This window comes from Salmo salar, chromosome ssa11, assembly GCF_905237065.1.
Source record: "Salmo salar chromosome ssa11, Ssal_v3.1, whole genome shotgun sequence".
In the NCBI taxonomy this organism is placed as follows: Eukaryota; Metazoa; Chordata; class Actinopteri; order Salmoniformes; family Salmonidae; genus Salmo; species Salmo salar.
In genome coordinates, this window is record NC_059452.1 from 40,445,214 (window position 1) to 40,461,564 (window position 16,351).

The following is a 16,351-nucleotide window of genomic DNA, read 5'->3' on the forward strand; positions in this document are numbered from 1 at the left end:
TGCCCGTTCCATGATCTCGCCATCACGGTTGACAACTCCCTTGTGTCCTCCTCCCAGAGTGCTAAGAACCTTGGCGTGATCCTGGACAACACCCTGTCGTTCTCCACTAACATCAAGGCGGTGACCCGATCCTGTAGGTTCATGCTCTACAACATTCGCAGAGTACGACCCTGCCTCATACAGGAAGCGGCGCAGGTCCTAATCCAGGCACTTGTCATCTCCCGTCTGGATTAATGCAACTCGCTGTTGGCTGGGCTCCCTGCCTGTGCCATTAAACCCCTACAACTCATCCAGAACGCCGCAGCCCGTCTGGTGTTCAACCTTCCCAAGTTCTCTCACGTCACCCCGCTCCTCCGCTCTCTCCACTGGCTTCCAGTTGAAGCTCGCATCCGCTACAAGACCATGGTGATTGCCTACGGAGCTGTGAAGGGAACGGCACCTCCATACCTTCAGGCTCTGATCAGGCCCTACACCCAAACAAGGGCACTGCGTTCATCCACCTCTGGCCTGCTGACCCCCCTACCTCTGAGGAAGCACACTTCCCGCTCAGCCCAGTCAAAACTGTTTGCTGCTCTGGCACCCCAATGGTGGAACAAGCTCCCTCACGACGCCAGGACAGCGGAGTCAATCACCACCTTCCGGAGACACCTGAAACCCCACCTCTTTAAGGAATACCTAGGATAGGATAAAGTAATCCTTCTAACCCCCCCCTTAAAAGATTTAGATGCACTATTGTAAAGTGGTTGTTCCACTGGATATCATAAGGTGAATGCACCAATTTGTAAGTCGCTCTGGATAAGAGCGTCTGCTAAATGACTTAAATGTAAATGTAAATGTAAGGCTCTCTGTCTTAGAAGCCAGCTTCAATGTATCGGCCATTCAGTTTGCTATTTTTGTCAGTTACTTCTATACAATTGTGTGTGTGTTTCACGGTGACGGGCATTGAAGGAGTGTATCATACAAAACGCTGATAACGTTGAGCCAACACAACAATAGATACAACACATTTTACATATTTTATTCTAGATGTATTAGTTGTTTTATACCTCATCCACATGGGTTGGACACTGACATTCATGAATAAACAAAAGGGATTTCATTGACAAAAAACGTTTGAAAATGATTCATTTGGACATACAAGCACTAAACACCAATGGTCCGATCCTCATTAGATCATGTAACATTACATGATAGACCGCCATTTTGTTGAAATCCTGAATAAGTCGGTCTTCAACAGCACGCTCAGAACAGGTGCATGTTGTGGATGGAGAATAGTTCGATGCATATCCTTTTTTCAAAGGCTATTTGTTGTTGTGCATAGCATGTCAGAAAACCGATTTGTATTTGTCTCGTAGGCTAAACTCGTTTGCCATGTCTCTGGAATAACAAGATAATGCCACAATCCTTGTGGGGAATACTGGAAAATCACAATATTAGACTTGGTTATGTATAAAAAGATAGTTGACTATTTACAAAATTCAAGTTTGTATTTCTACAAAGTAAAAGTGCATCAAAATTATGAATTTATTCCGTGTATTTTCCTCCAATGGAGATACTGTAGGACTAGTATGAGAGGAGAGGGGAAGGAACGTTGGAGATACTGTAGGACTATTATGAGAGGAGAGGGGAAAGAACATTGGATCTCCAAAACAGAAGGTATTTTCTTTGGACTTCCAAAAAACAGTTCTCTGCCCAAGTTCTTTGGAAACAAAAGCACCAGAGAGTTTCTTGAATGTTGACAATTGTTGTCCTGGTGCCTTGGAGATTTTCAGTTCACAATACCATTCTCTAAAAGTCACTTGGGTAGAGTCACATCTACTGGCACATGCCGCCAACTTCTTCATCTTTGTGTTTCTCTCCAGAAGTATGTACTGTACTTGTCAGGCCAATATAGCCGCCTGCAGTTGGCACAGCACCTTGAGGTTTTTTCTTGTACAGTGTACAGTTATCTCAAAACAAAGCCTACCAAGGTGAATCAAATTTAAGCTGCTTGCCTCAGAATCATTGTCTGATTATAACTGCAGCCCTTTCTAAGTTAGTCATTATTACACCAATAGGAATGGACTCATCAACCAAAATATCTCTCCATCGCTCTTCAATGTGGTCAGGAGGAAGGGTGCCATAGCCTAAATACAGGTTAGAGGTGGGTAACCATGGGGAAGGTAGTCTAACTAAAGGGTAGAGGTCAGAGGTGGGTATGGGTAACCAGGCACCGAGAAGGGTCCAGTAGTCTCAGCAGTACAGTGGAGGGCAGGGCATTATGGTTGGTAGTGCTAACGTCTCATGGGTCATACAGGTACAGTTGGTCATCCAGTGCACTGAGCAGGTGTTGATTTGACGGTCTCATCTTGCAGAGCCTTCTGGACTGTACCACTGTAGTGTCGGGGGGATGGGGCAGTCCCTGAGTGTTGGGTCCCCTGTGTGTGTGATGGCTGGTCCCTCGCCTGCGTTAGTTACCGCTCCTCTGCCACCTTTCCATTGGTCTCCTGCTCATCCTCTTCTCTCCTCTTCTGCCTCTGGAAGAAGCCAAGCTTGGAGGAGGAGGGAGAAGTGAGATTGAAAGGCATAGGTGCTTCTAGATCGTTTTCATAGAAACAATCTCAGCTGGCTTTATCAGTGTGGGGCATGCTGTTTCTTAGTGGGAAAATACATACAGTAATGTACAATCATTCTTAGCCAGAAGAGGGCAGTGTCATCCACTATATTACACTGCAGTTACAACACTGTCTAGACGTCAGTCAGTTAAAATACTCCTACTGAATTTAGAGAAAGAACCCGTGTGTACCAGAAATGGCACACTATGCTCATTGTCACTTCTGCAATCCAGGACAGTAAAATTACAGGTGCAATCTGGCAATTATCTAGTTTAAACAAACAAATCCTGTTGCTGTAAACTCAGTATCTCCATGATAAATGTATATTGTGATCATTATGCTGTTGTAATGTTTGTATGAGAGCTCCAGGGCAGTAGGGCAGGCTTTACCTTCCATAGAGCTAGGCTGAGCAGGGATAGCAGCAACAACCCTCCCAGCGTGCTCCCAATGATAATCCAGATTGAGATTCTGTAATCCCCTTCTTTCCTAATCTCCAGGATTATCTGTGGAAACGAGCACACAAAACAAGACAAAATGGCACCCCGATCAAATAACAAAAGCTGAATCTAGTTCAGTTTACACGCCATAGACTGCAATAGATTACAACAGATTCTGTCTACTATAGGGAATCTTACTACATGTCCCTGTTTGTACCATTGGAAGACTTCAAAAGGGCAGATTCTAGTTTTTTTTTAAAGCAACTGGTGCCTCTAAAGGTCTTGTACACACACATTATATGCATATCTATCTTGCGTGATGCTTTGTGGGTCAGTGTTAACACGGTGTCATCTTGTGTGAATCACCGGCTTTACTGGAATTCCAACTGATCAATGATGCATTCAAAATAAAATGTTTCCATGCTCTCTTTCCCTGTGGAGTCTCGTCAAAAGCAGAGATGAAGGGAACTGGTTGTGCTTCTAAGAGCGCTGAGTTGAGTGCATAACAACTTTGTGTGACTGGTTGTTGCTTTACTCTAAATATTGGCCTATAGGTGGCAGCAATGAGCAGTTTATGGGAGAACAGGGCTCCACCACATGTGTTGCTGCTGGTCCTTTCGGTCCTTAAGCACCATGCAGTCAATCATGTGTGTTAGAATAACAGCCTTGGCTGTGAGGATTCTGCATAGCTATTAGGAGCTCATTTGTAGAACATGAACTGCAACTATAGTGAAAAGTAGTCTAGTCTCTTGGCCAGGCTGCTATTGAAAATACAAGTTTTCAATCGAATGAATGAATGACTCTATAGAAAAGGTTAAAAGGTTATGCACTGAAGTGTGTCTTGACTTGGGAGTGTTTTGTACTCACATGTCTGACAGGCCTTTCTTCATGAAGAAACATGGGGCTTGAAGGTGGAAGTTCTACTGCTGCACTCGTCACCAGTTCCAGGACTTTGAACCTCAGCTGGTGTTGTAAGAGAGGGTGAATGAACACAACAGGAAGTTAACGTCTCACAGACATGCTCAAGGAGTGTAGGATTTAGCAGTAGAATGTGATATACTCACAGCATGCAAGGCGTCCAACCGTAATGCCCCCCTGATTCTGACGCTGACTTCCTTGTAGGGGTTCAGGTTGACAGTGCATTGGACCGGCAGAGGCAGAGTATTGGACTGGTTCTGAAGAGGCCAAACACAAGCTTGTTAGTTAAGAATGTTCCATTATTTAGGTAAGCTAGTTGCAATCATATGGTGTGGGTGGTTTACCAGGCGTGAGACTCGAGAGAGGTCTTCTGGAGATGCCCTGCTCTGTGCCACATGTTGAGGGGGTATGCAGTGGGTACCGTCTGTCTAAGGAGACAGAATTACATCTCCGTTAGAACCCAGACAGTATAAGAACACACTTGGTGGTCTCTCAAAGGAAGCAGAGCATTCTAAGTCCTTTGCCAGATTTTCAAGTCCTCTCACCTTGTCAATATGGAAGTCCGATATCTGCAACAGCTGGTTCCCGTTTTTGGTCATCTCTGGAATTTCTATATTCAACTGCAGGTCCCTCACGGGAAAGAAGCCCAGATTCTGAATCTGTGAGAAATATAGGGCACTAATTCAGTCTTAACTCAAGCAATAAAAAATAGTTGGGGTATTTTGTAAATGTAATTGCAATATACAGTATTTCTACACTGTAAAGACAATTGATTGTTGCGTGGTTGCTGTATGATTGTGCCGCAACCCTGTGTGTTGTGACCTTTGATCCTCACCTGGAAGGTGAAGTTGAAAGGAGGACCAATATTTCCCGGTATTTCCAGGGAGAGGTCTGCTTTGATCTCACAGCCAGAGGGGTTGGAGTCCCTTTACGGAGAAAAGGTGATACACTCAATCACGTACAGTATATCTGTATACTGTATATCTAACGTTTGCCATTGTGTCTATGCAACACTAAATCAACATTGAATCGTTCAGTTCCAGTGACAGGGAATTGCATCGCTATGATAGTTCACTTTTATTTTACAAGAGTTTTATGAGTTTATTTAAGGAGAGTGACAGAAGGAGAAGGAACTTTAGAGAGGACATTGTGACAAAGACAAACCTTGTAAATAGGAGGTCAGCCTCGTATTTCAGCGGGTGAAAGATGTCGTTGAAATTGTCTGCTAAGGTAACCTCCTCTCCGTCACTGTAGAGAGAAAAAAAAATGCATTTCAACTATTCTGACATGCCAAACTCACATCTCAATGAGACTACATGCTAAGTGACCCTTGGATGACGTGGACATATTTCAGAGATGTTATAGCTCCGTTTCTGTCAATATCCTGCTTCTCACTGGGTGGATCTGTGGTTAGTGTGATGAATCAGTTCATTGTTGAGAAATGCTGATTGAGATGCAGGTTTTCACCCTCTTTTCACCCTCACCCTGATTAGTGACTGTTTGACACCACCCTCATCTGTTGATTAGTGACTGTTTGACACCACCCTCATCTGTTGATTAGTGACTGTTTGACACCACCCTCATCTGTTGATTAGTGACTGTTTGACACCACCCTTATCTGTTGATTAGTGACTGTTTGACACCACCCTCATCTGTTGATTAGTGACTGTTTGACACCACCCTCATCTGTTGATTAGTGACTGTTTGACACCACCCTCATCTGTTGATTAGTGACTGTTTTACACCACCCTTATCTGTTGATTAGTGACTGTTTGACACCACCCTCATCTGTTGATTAGTGACTGTTTGACACTAGGAAAGTCAGGAGAGGAGAAACTCCTGAGCTAAGAACATTATCTCATTATCTCACCTGATCATAACTGTAAAAATAATATTTATCAGACAGTAATTAAAAAACGGTTTATTATTTGAAGTGGTTTAGTGCGTCCTCACCTGCTGGCTTCTAGAATGACTCGTACGTGGTCCAGGAACACTGATCGGCTGAACTCAAACTCCAGGCGGAAAGATACCTACATGGGGGACGACAAGAGAGAGAATTATAGTACCACGATGACAAAATGTTTCCAGATATTAATCTACTGTAGTCATTTCTCTCACAGGAAATATCATGCCTTTGCATCATAGTAAATAACTTTGTGGGTCAAAGCTTTTTTTCCTTCTGTAATTCTTGGACAGACTTAACTCAATTCTGTCAACATTGCTGATTTGGTCGTTACAGTGCTCGTACTAGTCGCATTACCCATGAGTTTTGCCACAACAGAACGATCAAAACATGCATACAGGTGTGGACACAGAGTAGAGCTGAGCTGAGAGCAGTAGCACTGGGGGAGGGTTCTCCTGGCTATAAACCATTTCCAAACTGTACGTTCCCTCAGTCCCCAGCCTCCGACAATAATACATCCCACATTAGGGATTAAAGAGAGAAGCCTGTAATAACCTGGACTAAGTCCTTGGCCCAGGACTCAAGGAGCCTGCAGCCCTGTTGGTACCAAACAAAGAACCAGGGCATTTCCCCTCTGAAGACCAAGCACTGAACATATGTACAATTACTGTACTGCCAACATGGATGGGTTCAATGGAGACACACTGCAGCTACCGTGAGTTTACATATGCCTGATTTCTAAATCAACCCTTAAAACCTAGGAACCTTGTACCTTCATGTAGATGTAAACAGATTGGATATGTACAGTAGGTGAGAGTGAAGTGTTTTACATTCAGCATCACTACGTCAAGGGAAATAACAATATCTACATATATATCAGGATGTTATGTATAATAATTAGGGTCGGTAGTCATTTTGCTACGGGTCGGTAGTCATTTAGGCAGGTTACCTTAGTGTTCTTGGGCACAGGGACTATGGTGGTCTGCTTGAAACATGTAGGTATTACAGACTCGGTCATGGAGAGGTTGAAATTATCAGTGAAGATACTTGCCAGTTGGTCTGCGCATGCTTTGAGTACACGTCCTGGTAATCTGTCTGGCCCTGCGGCCTTGTGAATGTTGACCTGTTTAAAGGTCTTACATCGGCTGCGGAGAGCGTGATCACACAGTCGTCCAGAACAGCTGATGCTCTCATGCATGTTTCAGTGTTACTTGCCTCGAAGCGAGCATATAAGTTGATTAGCTCGTATGGTAGGCTCGTGTCACTGGGTAGCTCTTCGCTGTGCTTCCCTTTTTAGCCTGTAATAGTTTGCAAACCCTGCCACATCTGACAAGCGTCAGAGCCGGTGTAGTATGATTCAATCTTAGTCCTGTATTGACACTTTGTGAGTTTGATGGTTCGTCGGAGGGCATAGCGGGATTTCTTATAACCTTCCAGGTTAGAGTCCCGCTCCTTGAAAGCGGCAGCTCTACCCTTTAGCTCAGTGCGAATGTTGTCTGTAATCCATGGCTTCTGGTTGGGGTATGCACGTACAGTCATGTGGGGACGACGTCCTCGATGCACTTATTGATAAAGCCAGTGACTGATGTGGTGTACTCCTCAATGCCATCGGTAGAATCCCGGAATATATTCCAGTCTGTGGTAGCAAAACAGTCCTGTAGTTAAGCATCTGCTTCATCTGACTGAGTCACTGGTGCTTCCTGCTTTAATTTTTGCTTGTAAACAGGAATCAGGAGGATAGAATTATGGTCAGATTTACCAAATGGAGGGCGAGGGAGAGCTTTGTACGTGTCTCTGTGTGTGGAGTATAGGTGGTCTAGAATTGTTTTCCCTCTGATTGCACATTTAACATGCCCATATAAATTAGGTAAAACTGTTTTAAGTTTCACCTGCATTAAAGTCCCCGGCCACTAGGAGCGCCGCCTCTGGATGAGCGTTTTCCTGTTTACTTATGGCAGTATACAGCTCGCTGAGTGCGGTTTACGTGCCAGCATCGGTCTGTGGTGGTATGTAGACAGCTATGATAAATACAGATAAACTCTCTAGGTAGAGAGAGATACTATGCATAGGCCCCCGCCTCGTGTCTTACCAGAGGCTGCTGTTCTATCCTGCCAATAGAATGTATAAATGTTTCCTGCTCCAGCTTTTTTTGGTCATAAGAGACATTAGCAGCAACATTATGTACAAAACAAGTTGCGAACAATGTGAAAAAACAAACAAAATAGCATGGTTGGTTAAGAGCCGATAAGACGGCGCCATCACTACTACATCACCCCCCCCTTTTTGTTTTTACACTGCTGCTACTCGCTGTTTATTGTCTATGCATAGTTACTTTACCCCTACCTACATGTACAAATTACCTCGACTAACCTGTACCCCCGCACATTGACTTGGTACCGGTATATAGCCTGAATGTAGCCTCTTTATTGTTACTTTGAATTTTAAAAATTACTTTAGTTTATTTAGGAAATATTTTCTTAACTCTATTTCTTGAACTGCATTGTTGGTTAAGTGCTTGTAAATAAGCATTAAATAAGCATCTATTGTATTTGCCGCATTTTCATCAACGGGGCTGCAGTGGAGCAGGTTGAGAGCTTCAAGTTCCTTGGTGTCCATATCACCAAAAACGAACATGGTCCAAGCACAACATGACCGTCGTGAAGCGGGCACAACAAAACCTATTCCCCCTCAGGAGACTGAAAATATTTGGCATGGGTCCTCAGATCCTCAAAAGGTTCTACAGCTGCACCATCGAGAGCATCCTGACTGGTTGCATCACTGCCTGTTATGGCAACTGCTCGGCCTCCGACAGCAAGGCACTACAGAGAGTAGTGCAAACAGCCCAGTACATCACTGGGGCCAAGCTTCCTGCCATGCAGGACCTCTATACTAGGCGGTGTCAGAGGAAGGCCCTAGAAATTGTCAAAGACTCCAGCCACCCTAGTCATAGACTGTTCTCCCTGCTACCACACGGCAAGCGGTACCGGAGCACCAAGTCTAGGTCCAAGAAGCTTCTAAACAGCTTCTCCCCCCAAGCCATAAGACTCCTGAACATCTAGTCAAATGGCTACCCAGACTATTCACATTGCCCCCCCCCCCCCTCCCTCCCCTCTTCACACCACTGCCACTCTCTGTTGTCATCTATGCATAGTCACTTTAATTAACTCTACCTACAGTCGTGGCCAAAAGTTTTGAGAATGACATAAGTATTCATTTTCACAAAGTCTGCTGCCTCAGTTTGTATGATGGCAATTTGCATAACATTCTGGAGTATATGAAGAGTGATCAGATGAATTGCAATTAATTGCAAAGTCCCTCTTTGCCATGCAAAGGAACTGAATCCCCCAAAAACATTTCCACTGCATTTCAGCCCTGCCACAAAAGGACCAGCTGACATCATGTCAGTGATTCTCTCGTTAACACAGGTGTAAGTGTTGACGAGGACAAAGCTGGAGATCACTCTGTCATGCTGATTGAGTTCGAATAACAGACTGGAAGCTTCAAAAAGAGGGTGGTGCTTGGAATCATTGTTCTTCCTCTGTCAACCATGGTTACCTGCAAGGAAACACGTGCCGTCATCATTGCTTTGCACAAAAGGGCTTAACAGGCAAGGATATTGCTGCCAGTAAGATTGCACCTGAATCAACCATTTATCGGATCATCAAGAACTTCAATGAGAGCGGTTCAATTGTTGTGAAGAAGGCTTCAGGGCGCCCAGAAAGTCCAGCAAGCAGCAGAACTGTCTCCTAAAGTTGATTCAGCTGTGGGATCGGGGCACCACCAGTACAGAGCTTGCTCAGGAATGGCAGCAGGCAGGTGTGAGTGCATCTGCACGCACAGTGAGGCAAAGTCTTTTGGAGGATGGCCTGGTGTCAAGAAGGGCAGCAAAGAAGCCACTTCTTTCCAGGAAAAACATCAGGGACAGACTGATATTCTGCAAAAGGCACAGGGATTGGACTGCTGAGGACTGGGGTAAAGTCATTTTCTCTGATGAATCCCCTTTCCGATTGTTTGGGGCATCCGGAAAAAAGCTTGTCCGGAGAAGACAAGGTGAGCGCTACCATCAGTCCTGCGTCCTGCCAACAGTAAAGCATCCTGAGACCATTCATGTGTGGGGTTGCTTCTCAGCCAAGGGAGTGGGCTCACTCACAATTTTGCCTAAGAATAAAGAATGGTACCAACACATCCTCCGAGAGCAACTTCTCCCAACCATCCAGGAACAGTTTGGTGACGAACAATGCCTTTTCCAGCATGATGGAGCACCTTGCCATAAGGCAAAAGTGATAACTAAGTGGCTCGGGGAACAAAACGTCAATATTTTGGGTCCATGGCCAGGAAACTCCCCAGACCTTAATCCCATTGAGAACTTGTGGTCAATCCTCAAGAGACATGTGGACAAACAAAAACCCACAAATTCTGACAAACTCCAAGCGTTGATTATGCAAGAATGGGCTGCCATCAGTCAGGATGTGGCCAGAAGTTAATTGACAGCATGCCAGGGCGGATTGTAGAGGTCTTGAAAAAGAAGGGTCAACACTGCAAATATTGACACTTTGCATCAACTTCATGTAATTGTCAATAAAAACCTTTTGACACTTATGAAATGCTTGTAATTATACTTCAGTATTCCATAGTAACATCTGACAAAAATATCTAAAGACACTGAAGCAGCAAACTTTGTGGAAATTAATATTTGTGTCATTCTCAAAACTTTTGGCCACGACTGTACATGTACATACTACCCCAACTAACCGGTGCCCCCGCACATTGACTCTGTACCGGCACCCCCCTGTATATATTGTTATTTTTTACTGCTGCTCTTTAATTACTTTTATCTCTTATTCTTATCCTTATTTTTTTTAACTGCACTGTTGGTTAGGGGCTCGTAAGTAAGCATTTCACTGTAAGGTCTACACCTGTTGTATTTGGCGCATGTGACTTATAAAATTTGATGTGACATATAAAATTTGATTTGTATTTGTGTTGACACTTAACCTGTTCAGAAGTGCAAAGCAATCCTTGCAACACTCAGCAGTAAGGACATTCTCGCCCAAAAAACAGACACAAACAAGCCTAACTTCCAGCTGTACTTAGTGTGCAGTGCATAGTCAGCCCTCTAACTGCTATCCTTGGCACCATTCAAGGAGGAGGAGAGAAGAGGAGGAGAGGCAGGGAGCATTGTCAACTGTCCTCCATCCCATGATGGACCCCTGATTCATTCCGGCTGGGCAGGAAGGAATGCCTAATGAGGCAGCTATCTTCCTGCCTGTATAGAATCCCTCAACTCTGACAGAAAAATGGTACTGAATGTACACAAACAAGAACCCCTACATTATAACACACACACTCACATTTGTTTTACTATCCTTGTGGGGACCAAACAATTGATTGCCATTCAAAATCCTGTTTTCTCTAACTCCTAAACCTAACCTCTAAGCCTAAAATTGCCCTTTTCCTTGTGGGGACTGGCGAAATATCCCCACTTGTCTGAATTGTTCTTATTTTAATATCCTTGTGAGGACTTCTGGTCCCCAGAAGGATAGTAAAACCAAAAACACACACTGTTCTGTCAAAGGAATGTTCATCTTGTCTGCCTGATCAAAATGCTGAGGACTGGGTCAGTTTATGCCAGGTCCTATGGGGGGAGGATATTGACTGTAATAATAACCCCAATGGTTGGCCTTAGTGGTATGGGCTTGGAAGACATCACAGTGGAGCAGTGTGAGTAATGACTGTGGCCAATCAGAGCCCTGACACAGTGGAGTGGTGTGGGTAATGACTGTGTCCAATCAGAGGCCTGACACAGTGGAGTGGTGTGGGTAATGACTGTGTCCAATCAGAGCCCTGACACAGTGGAGCGGTGTGGGTAATGACTGTGTCCAATCAGAGCCCTGACACAGTGGAGTGGTGTGGGTAATGACTGGGGCCAATCAGAGCCCTGACACAGTGGAGTGGTGTGGGTAATGACTGGGGCCAATCAGAGCCCTGACACAGTGGAGTGGTGTGGGTAATGACTGGGGCCAATCAGAGCCCTGACACAGTGGAGCGGTGTGGGTAATGACTGACACAGTGGAGCGGTGTGGGTAATGACTGACACAGTGGAGCGGTGTGGGTAATGACTGGGGCCAATCAGAGCCCTGACACAGTGGAGCGGTGTGGGTAATGCCTGACACAGTGGAGTGGTGTGGGTAATGACTGACACAGTGGAGCGGTGTGGGTAATGACTGACACAGTGGAGCGGTGTGGGTAATGACTGTGTCCAATCAGAGCCCTGACACAGTGGAGCAGTGTGGGTAATGACTGACACAGTGGAGTGGTGTGGGTAATGACTGTGTCCAATCAGAGCCCTGACACAGTGGAGTGGTGTGGGTAATGACTGGGGCCAATCAGAGCCCTGACACAGTGGAGTGGTGTGGGTAATGACTGGGGCCAATCAGAGCCCTGACACAGTGGAGTGGTGTGGGTAATGACTGACACAGTGGAGCGGTGTGGGTAATGACTGGGGCCAATCAGAGCCCTGACACAGTGGAGCGGTGTGGGTAATGACTGACACAGTGGAGTGGTGTGGGTAATGACTGACACAGTGGAGCGGTGTGGGTAATGACTGGGGCCAATCAGAGCCCTGACACAGTGGAGTGGTGTGGGTAATGACTGGGGCCAATCAGAGCCCTGACACAGTGGAGCGGTGTGGGTAATGACTGACACAGTGGAGTGGTGTGGGTAATGACTGACACAGTGGAGCGGTGTGGGTAATGACTGGGGCCAATCAGAGCCCTGACACAGTGGAGCGGTGTGGGTAATGACTGACACAGTGGAGTGGTGTGGGTAATGACTGACACAGTGGAGCGGTGTGGGTAATGACTGGGGCCAATCAGAGCCCTGACACAGTGGAGAGGTGTGGGTAATGACTGGGGCCAATCAGAGCCCTGACACAGTGGAGCGGTGTGGGTAATGACTGACACAGTGGAGCGGTGTGGGTAATGACTGTGTCCAATCAGAGCCCTGACACAGTGGAGTGGTGTGGGTAATGACTGGGGCCAATCAGAGCCCTGACACAGTGGAGTGGTGTGGGTAATGACTGGGGCCAATCAGAGCCCTGACACAGTGGAGTGGTGTGGGTAATGACTGACACAGTGGAGCGGTGTGGGTAATGACTGGGGCCAATCAGAGCCCTGACACAGTGGAGCGGTGTGGGTAATGACTGACACAGTGGAGTGGTGTGGGTAATGACTGACACAGTGGAGCGGTGTGGGTAATGACTGGGGCCAATCAGAGCCCTGACACAGTGGAGTGGTGTGGGTAATGACTGGGGCCAATCAGAGCCCTGACACAGTGGAGCGGTGTGGGTAATGACTGACACAGTGGAGTGGTGTGGGTAATGACTGACACAGTGGAGCGGTGTGGGTAATGACTGGGGCCAATCAGAGCCCTGACACAGTGGAGCGGTGTGGGTAATGACTGACACAGTGGAGTGGTGTGGGTAATGACTGACACAGTGGAGCGGTGTGGGTAATGACTGGGGCCAATCAGAGCCCTGACACAGTGGAGAGGTGTGGGTAATGACTGGGGCCAATCAGAGCCCTGACACAGTGGAGCGGTGTGGGTAATGACTGACACAGTGGAGCGGTGTGAGTAATGACTGTGTCCAATCAGAGCCCTGACACAGTGGAGTGGTGTGGGTAATGACTGGGGCCAATCAGAGCCCTGACACAGTGGAGTGGTGTGGGTAATGACTGGGGCCAATCAGAGCCCTGACACAGTGGAGTGGTGTGGGTAATGACTGACACAGTGGAGCGGTGTGGGTAATGACTGGGGCCAATCAGAGCCCTGACACAGTGGAGCGGTGTGGGTAATGACTGACACAGTGGAGTGGTGTGGGTAATGACTGACACAGTGGAGCGGTGTGGGTAATGACTGGGGCCAATCAGAGCCCTGACACAGTGGAGAGGTGTGGGTAATGACTGGGGCCAATCAGAGCCCTGACACAGTGGAGCGGTGTGGGTAATGACTGACACAGTGGAGCGGTGTGAGTAATGACTGTGTCCAATCAGAGCCCTGACACAGTGGAGTGGTGTGGGTAATGACTGGGGCCAATCAGAGCCCTGACACAGTGGAGTGGTGTGGGTAATGACTGGGGCCAATCAGAGCCCTGACACAGTGGAGTGGTGTGGGTAATGACTGACACAGTGGAGCGGTGTGGGTAATGACTGGGGCCAATCAGAGCCCTGACACAGTGGAGCGGTGTGGGTAATGACTGACACAGTGGAGTGGTGTGGGTAATGACTGACACAGTGGAGCGGTGTGGGTAATGACTGGGGCCAATCAGAGCCCTGACACAGTGGAGTGGTGTGGGTAATGACTGGGGCCAATCAGAGCCCTGACACAGTGGAGCGGTGTGGGTAATGACTGACACAGTGGAGTGGTGTGGGTAATGACTGACACAGTGGAGCGGTGTGGGTAATGACTGGGGCCAATCAGAGCCCTGACACAGTGGAGCGGTGTGGGTAATGACTGACACAGTGGAGTGGTGTGGGTAATGACTGACACAGTGGAGCGGTGTGGGTAATGACTGGGGCCAATCAGAGCCCTGACACAATGGAGAGGTGTGGGTAATGACTGGGGCCAATCAGAGCCCTGACACAGTGGAGTGGTGTGGGTAATGACTGACACAGTGGAGCGGTGTGGGTAATGACTGACACAGTGGAGAATGTAAAACCAGAAAGTGCCTTAGGTACTCTCCTCTGATCTGGGCCAACTCAGGACACCTTAGCAAAGTGTTTCCCAAACTCGGTCCTGGGGACCCCAAGGGGGGCACGTTTAGTTTCTTTCCCCTAGCACTACACAGCTGATGAAAATAATCAACGCATCATTCATCTTTGATTATTTGAATCAGCTGTGTGGTGCTAGGGGGAAAAACCAAATGGGAACACCAGAGTTTGGGAAACCCTGCAATAGTGCTATACCGTACTGTACCTATCCGATGCTACTCTCCTCTGTTCTGGGCCAACTCCAGCCACCGTAGTGCTATACCGTACTGTACCCACTCTCTACAGGGAACACTGCTGGTTTCACTGGGCTGGTCTCTACAGGGAACACTGCTGGTTTCACTGGGCTGGCCTCTGCTCTCTACAGGGAACACTGCTGGTTTCACTGGGCTGACCTCTGCCCTCTACAGGGAACACTGCTGGTTTCACTGGGCTGGCCTCTACAGGGAACACTGCTGGTTTCACTGGGCTGGCCTCTGCTCTCTACAGGGAACACTGCTGGTTTCACTGGGCTGGCCTCTGCTCTCTACAGGGAACACTGCTGGTTTCACTGGGCTGGCCTCTACAGGGAACACTGCTGGTTTCACTGGGCTGGCCTTTGCTCTCTACAGGGAACACTGCTGGTTTCACTGGGCTGGCCTCTGCTCTCTACAGGGAACACTGCTGGTTTCACTGGGCTGAGCCTCTTTACAGGGAACATTGCTGGTTTCACTGGGCTGGCCTCTGCTCTCTACAGGGAACACTGCTGGTTTCACTGGGCTGGCCTCTCCTCTACAGGGAACACTGCTGGTTTCACTGGGCTGGCCTCTGCCCCCACAGGGAACACTGCTGGTTTCACTGGGCTGGCCTCTGCTCTCTACAGGGAACACTGCTGGTTTCACTGGGCTGGCCTCTGCCCTCTACAGGGAACACTGCTGGTTTCACTGGGCTGGCCTCTGCTCTCTACAGGGAACACTGCTGGTTTCACTGGGCTGGCCTCTGCTCTCTACAGGGAACACTGCTGGTTTCACTGGGCTGGCCTCTACAGGGAACACTGCTGGTTTCACTGGGCTGGCCTCTGCTCTCTACAGGGAACACTGCTGGTTTCACTGGGCTGGCCTCTACAGCGAACACTGCTGGTTTCACTGGGCTGACCTCTGCCCTCTACAGGGAACACTGCTGGTTTCACTGAGCTGGCCTCTGCCCTCAACAGGGAACACTGCTGGTTTCACTGAGCTGGCCTCTGCTCTCTACAGGGAACACTGGTGGTTTCACTGGGCTGGCCTCTGCTCTCTACAGGGAAAACTGCTGGTTTCACTGGGCTAGCCTCTACAGGGAACACTGCTGGTTTCACTGGGCTGGCCTCTGCTCTCTACAGGGAACACTGCTGGTTTCACTGGGCTGGCCTCTGCTCTCTACAGGGAACACTGCTGGTTTCACTGGGCTGACCTCTTCCCTCTACAGGGAACACTGCTGGTTTCACTGGGCTGGCCTCTGCCCTCTACAGGGAACACTGCTGGTTTCACTGGGCTGACTTCTGCCCTCTACAGGGAACACTGCTGGTTTCACTGAGCTGGCCTCTTTTCTCTACAGGGAACACTGGTGGTTTCACTGGGCTAGCCTCTACAGGGAACACTGCTGGTTTCACTGGGCTGGCCTCTGCCCTCTACAGGGAACACTGGTGGTTTCACTGGGCTGGCCTCTGCTCTCTACAGGTAACACTGCTGTTTTCACTGAGCTGGCCTCTGCTCTCTA

The 16,351-nt window shown here is 47.7% G+C and overlaps 1 protein-coding gene across 1 annotated transcript in view; it reads right to left on the reverse strand.

Annotated features, from left to right (window-relative positions):
• Window positions 1-1,002: 1,002 nt before the first annotated feature.
• Window positions 1,003-16,351, reverse strand: part of LOC106591088 (integrin alpha-11) — a 140,034-nt gene continuing 124,685 nt past the window's right edge. Inside the window, exons 21-29 of the mRNA XM_045689552.1 lie at window positions 5,903-5,979; window positions 5,114-5,197; window positions 4,785-4,875; window positions 4,495-4,608; window positions 4,294-4,377; window positions 4,096-4,206; window positions 3,899-3,994; window positions 2,984-3,097; window positions 1,003-2,531 (exon numbers count right to left, since the gene is read on the reverse strand). Coding sequence (XP_045545508.1) covers window positions 2,454-2,531; window positions 2,984-3,097; window positions 3,899-3,994; window positions 4,096-4,206; window positions 4,294-4,377; window positions 4,495-4,608; window positions 4,785-4,875; window positions 5,114-5,197; window positions 5,903-5,979 — 849 coding nt within the window. The 3' untranslated portion in view covers window positions 1,003-2,453. The remainder of the gene's footprint in view (window positions 2,532-2,983; window positions 3,098-3,898; window positions 3,995-4,095; window positions 4,207-4,293; window positions 4,378-4,494; window positions 4,609-4,784; window positions 4,876-5,113; window positions 5,198-5,902; window positions 5,980-16,351) is intronic.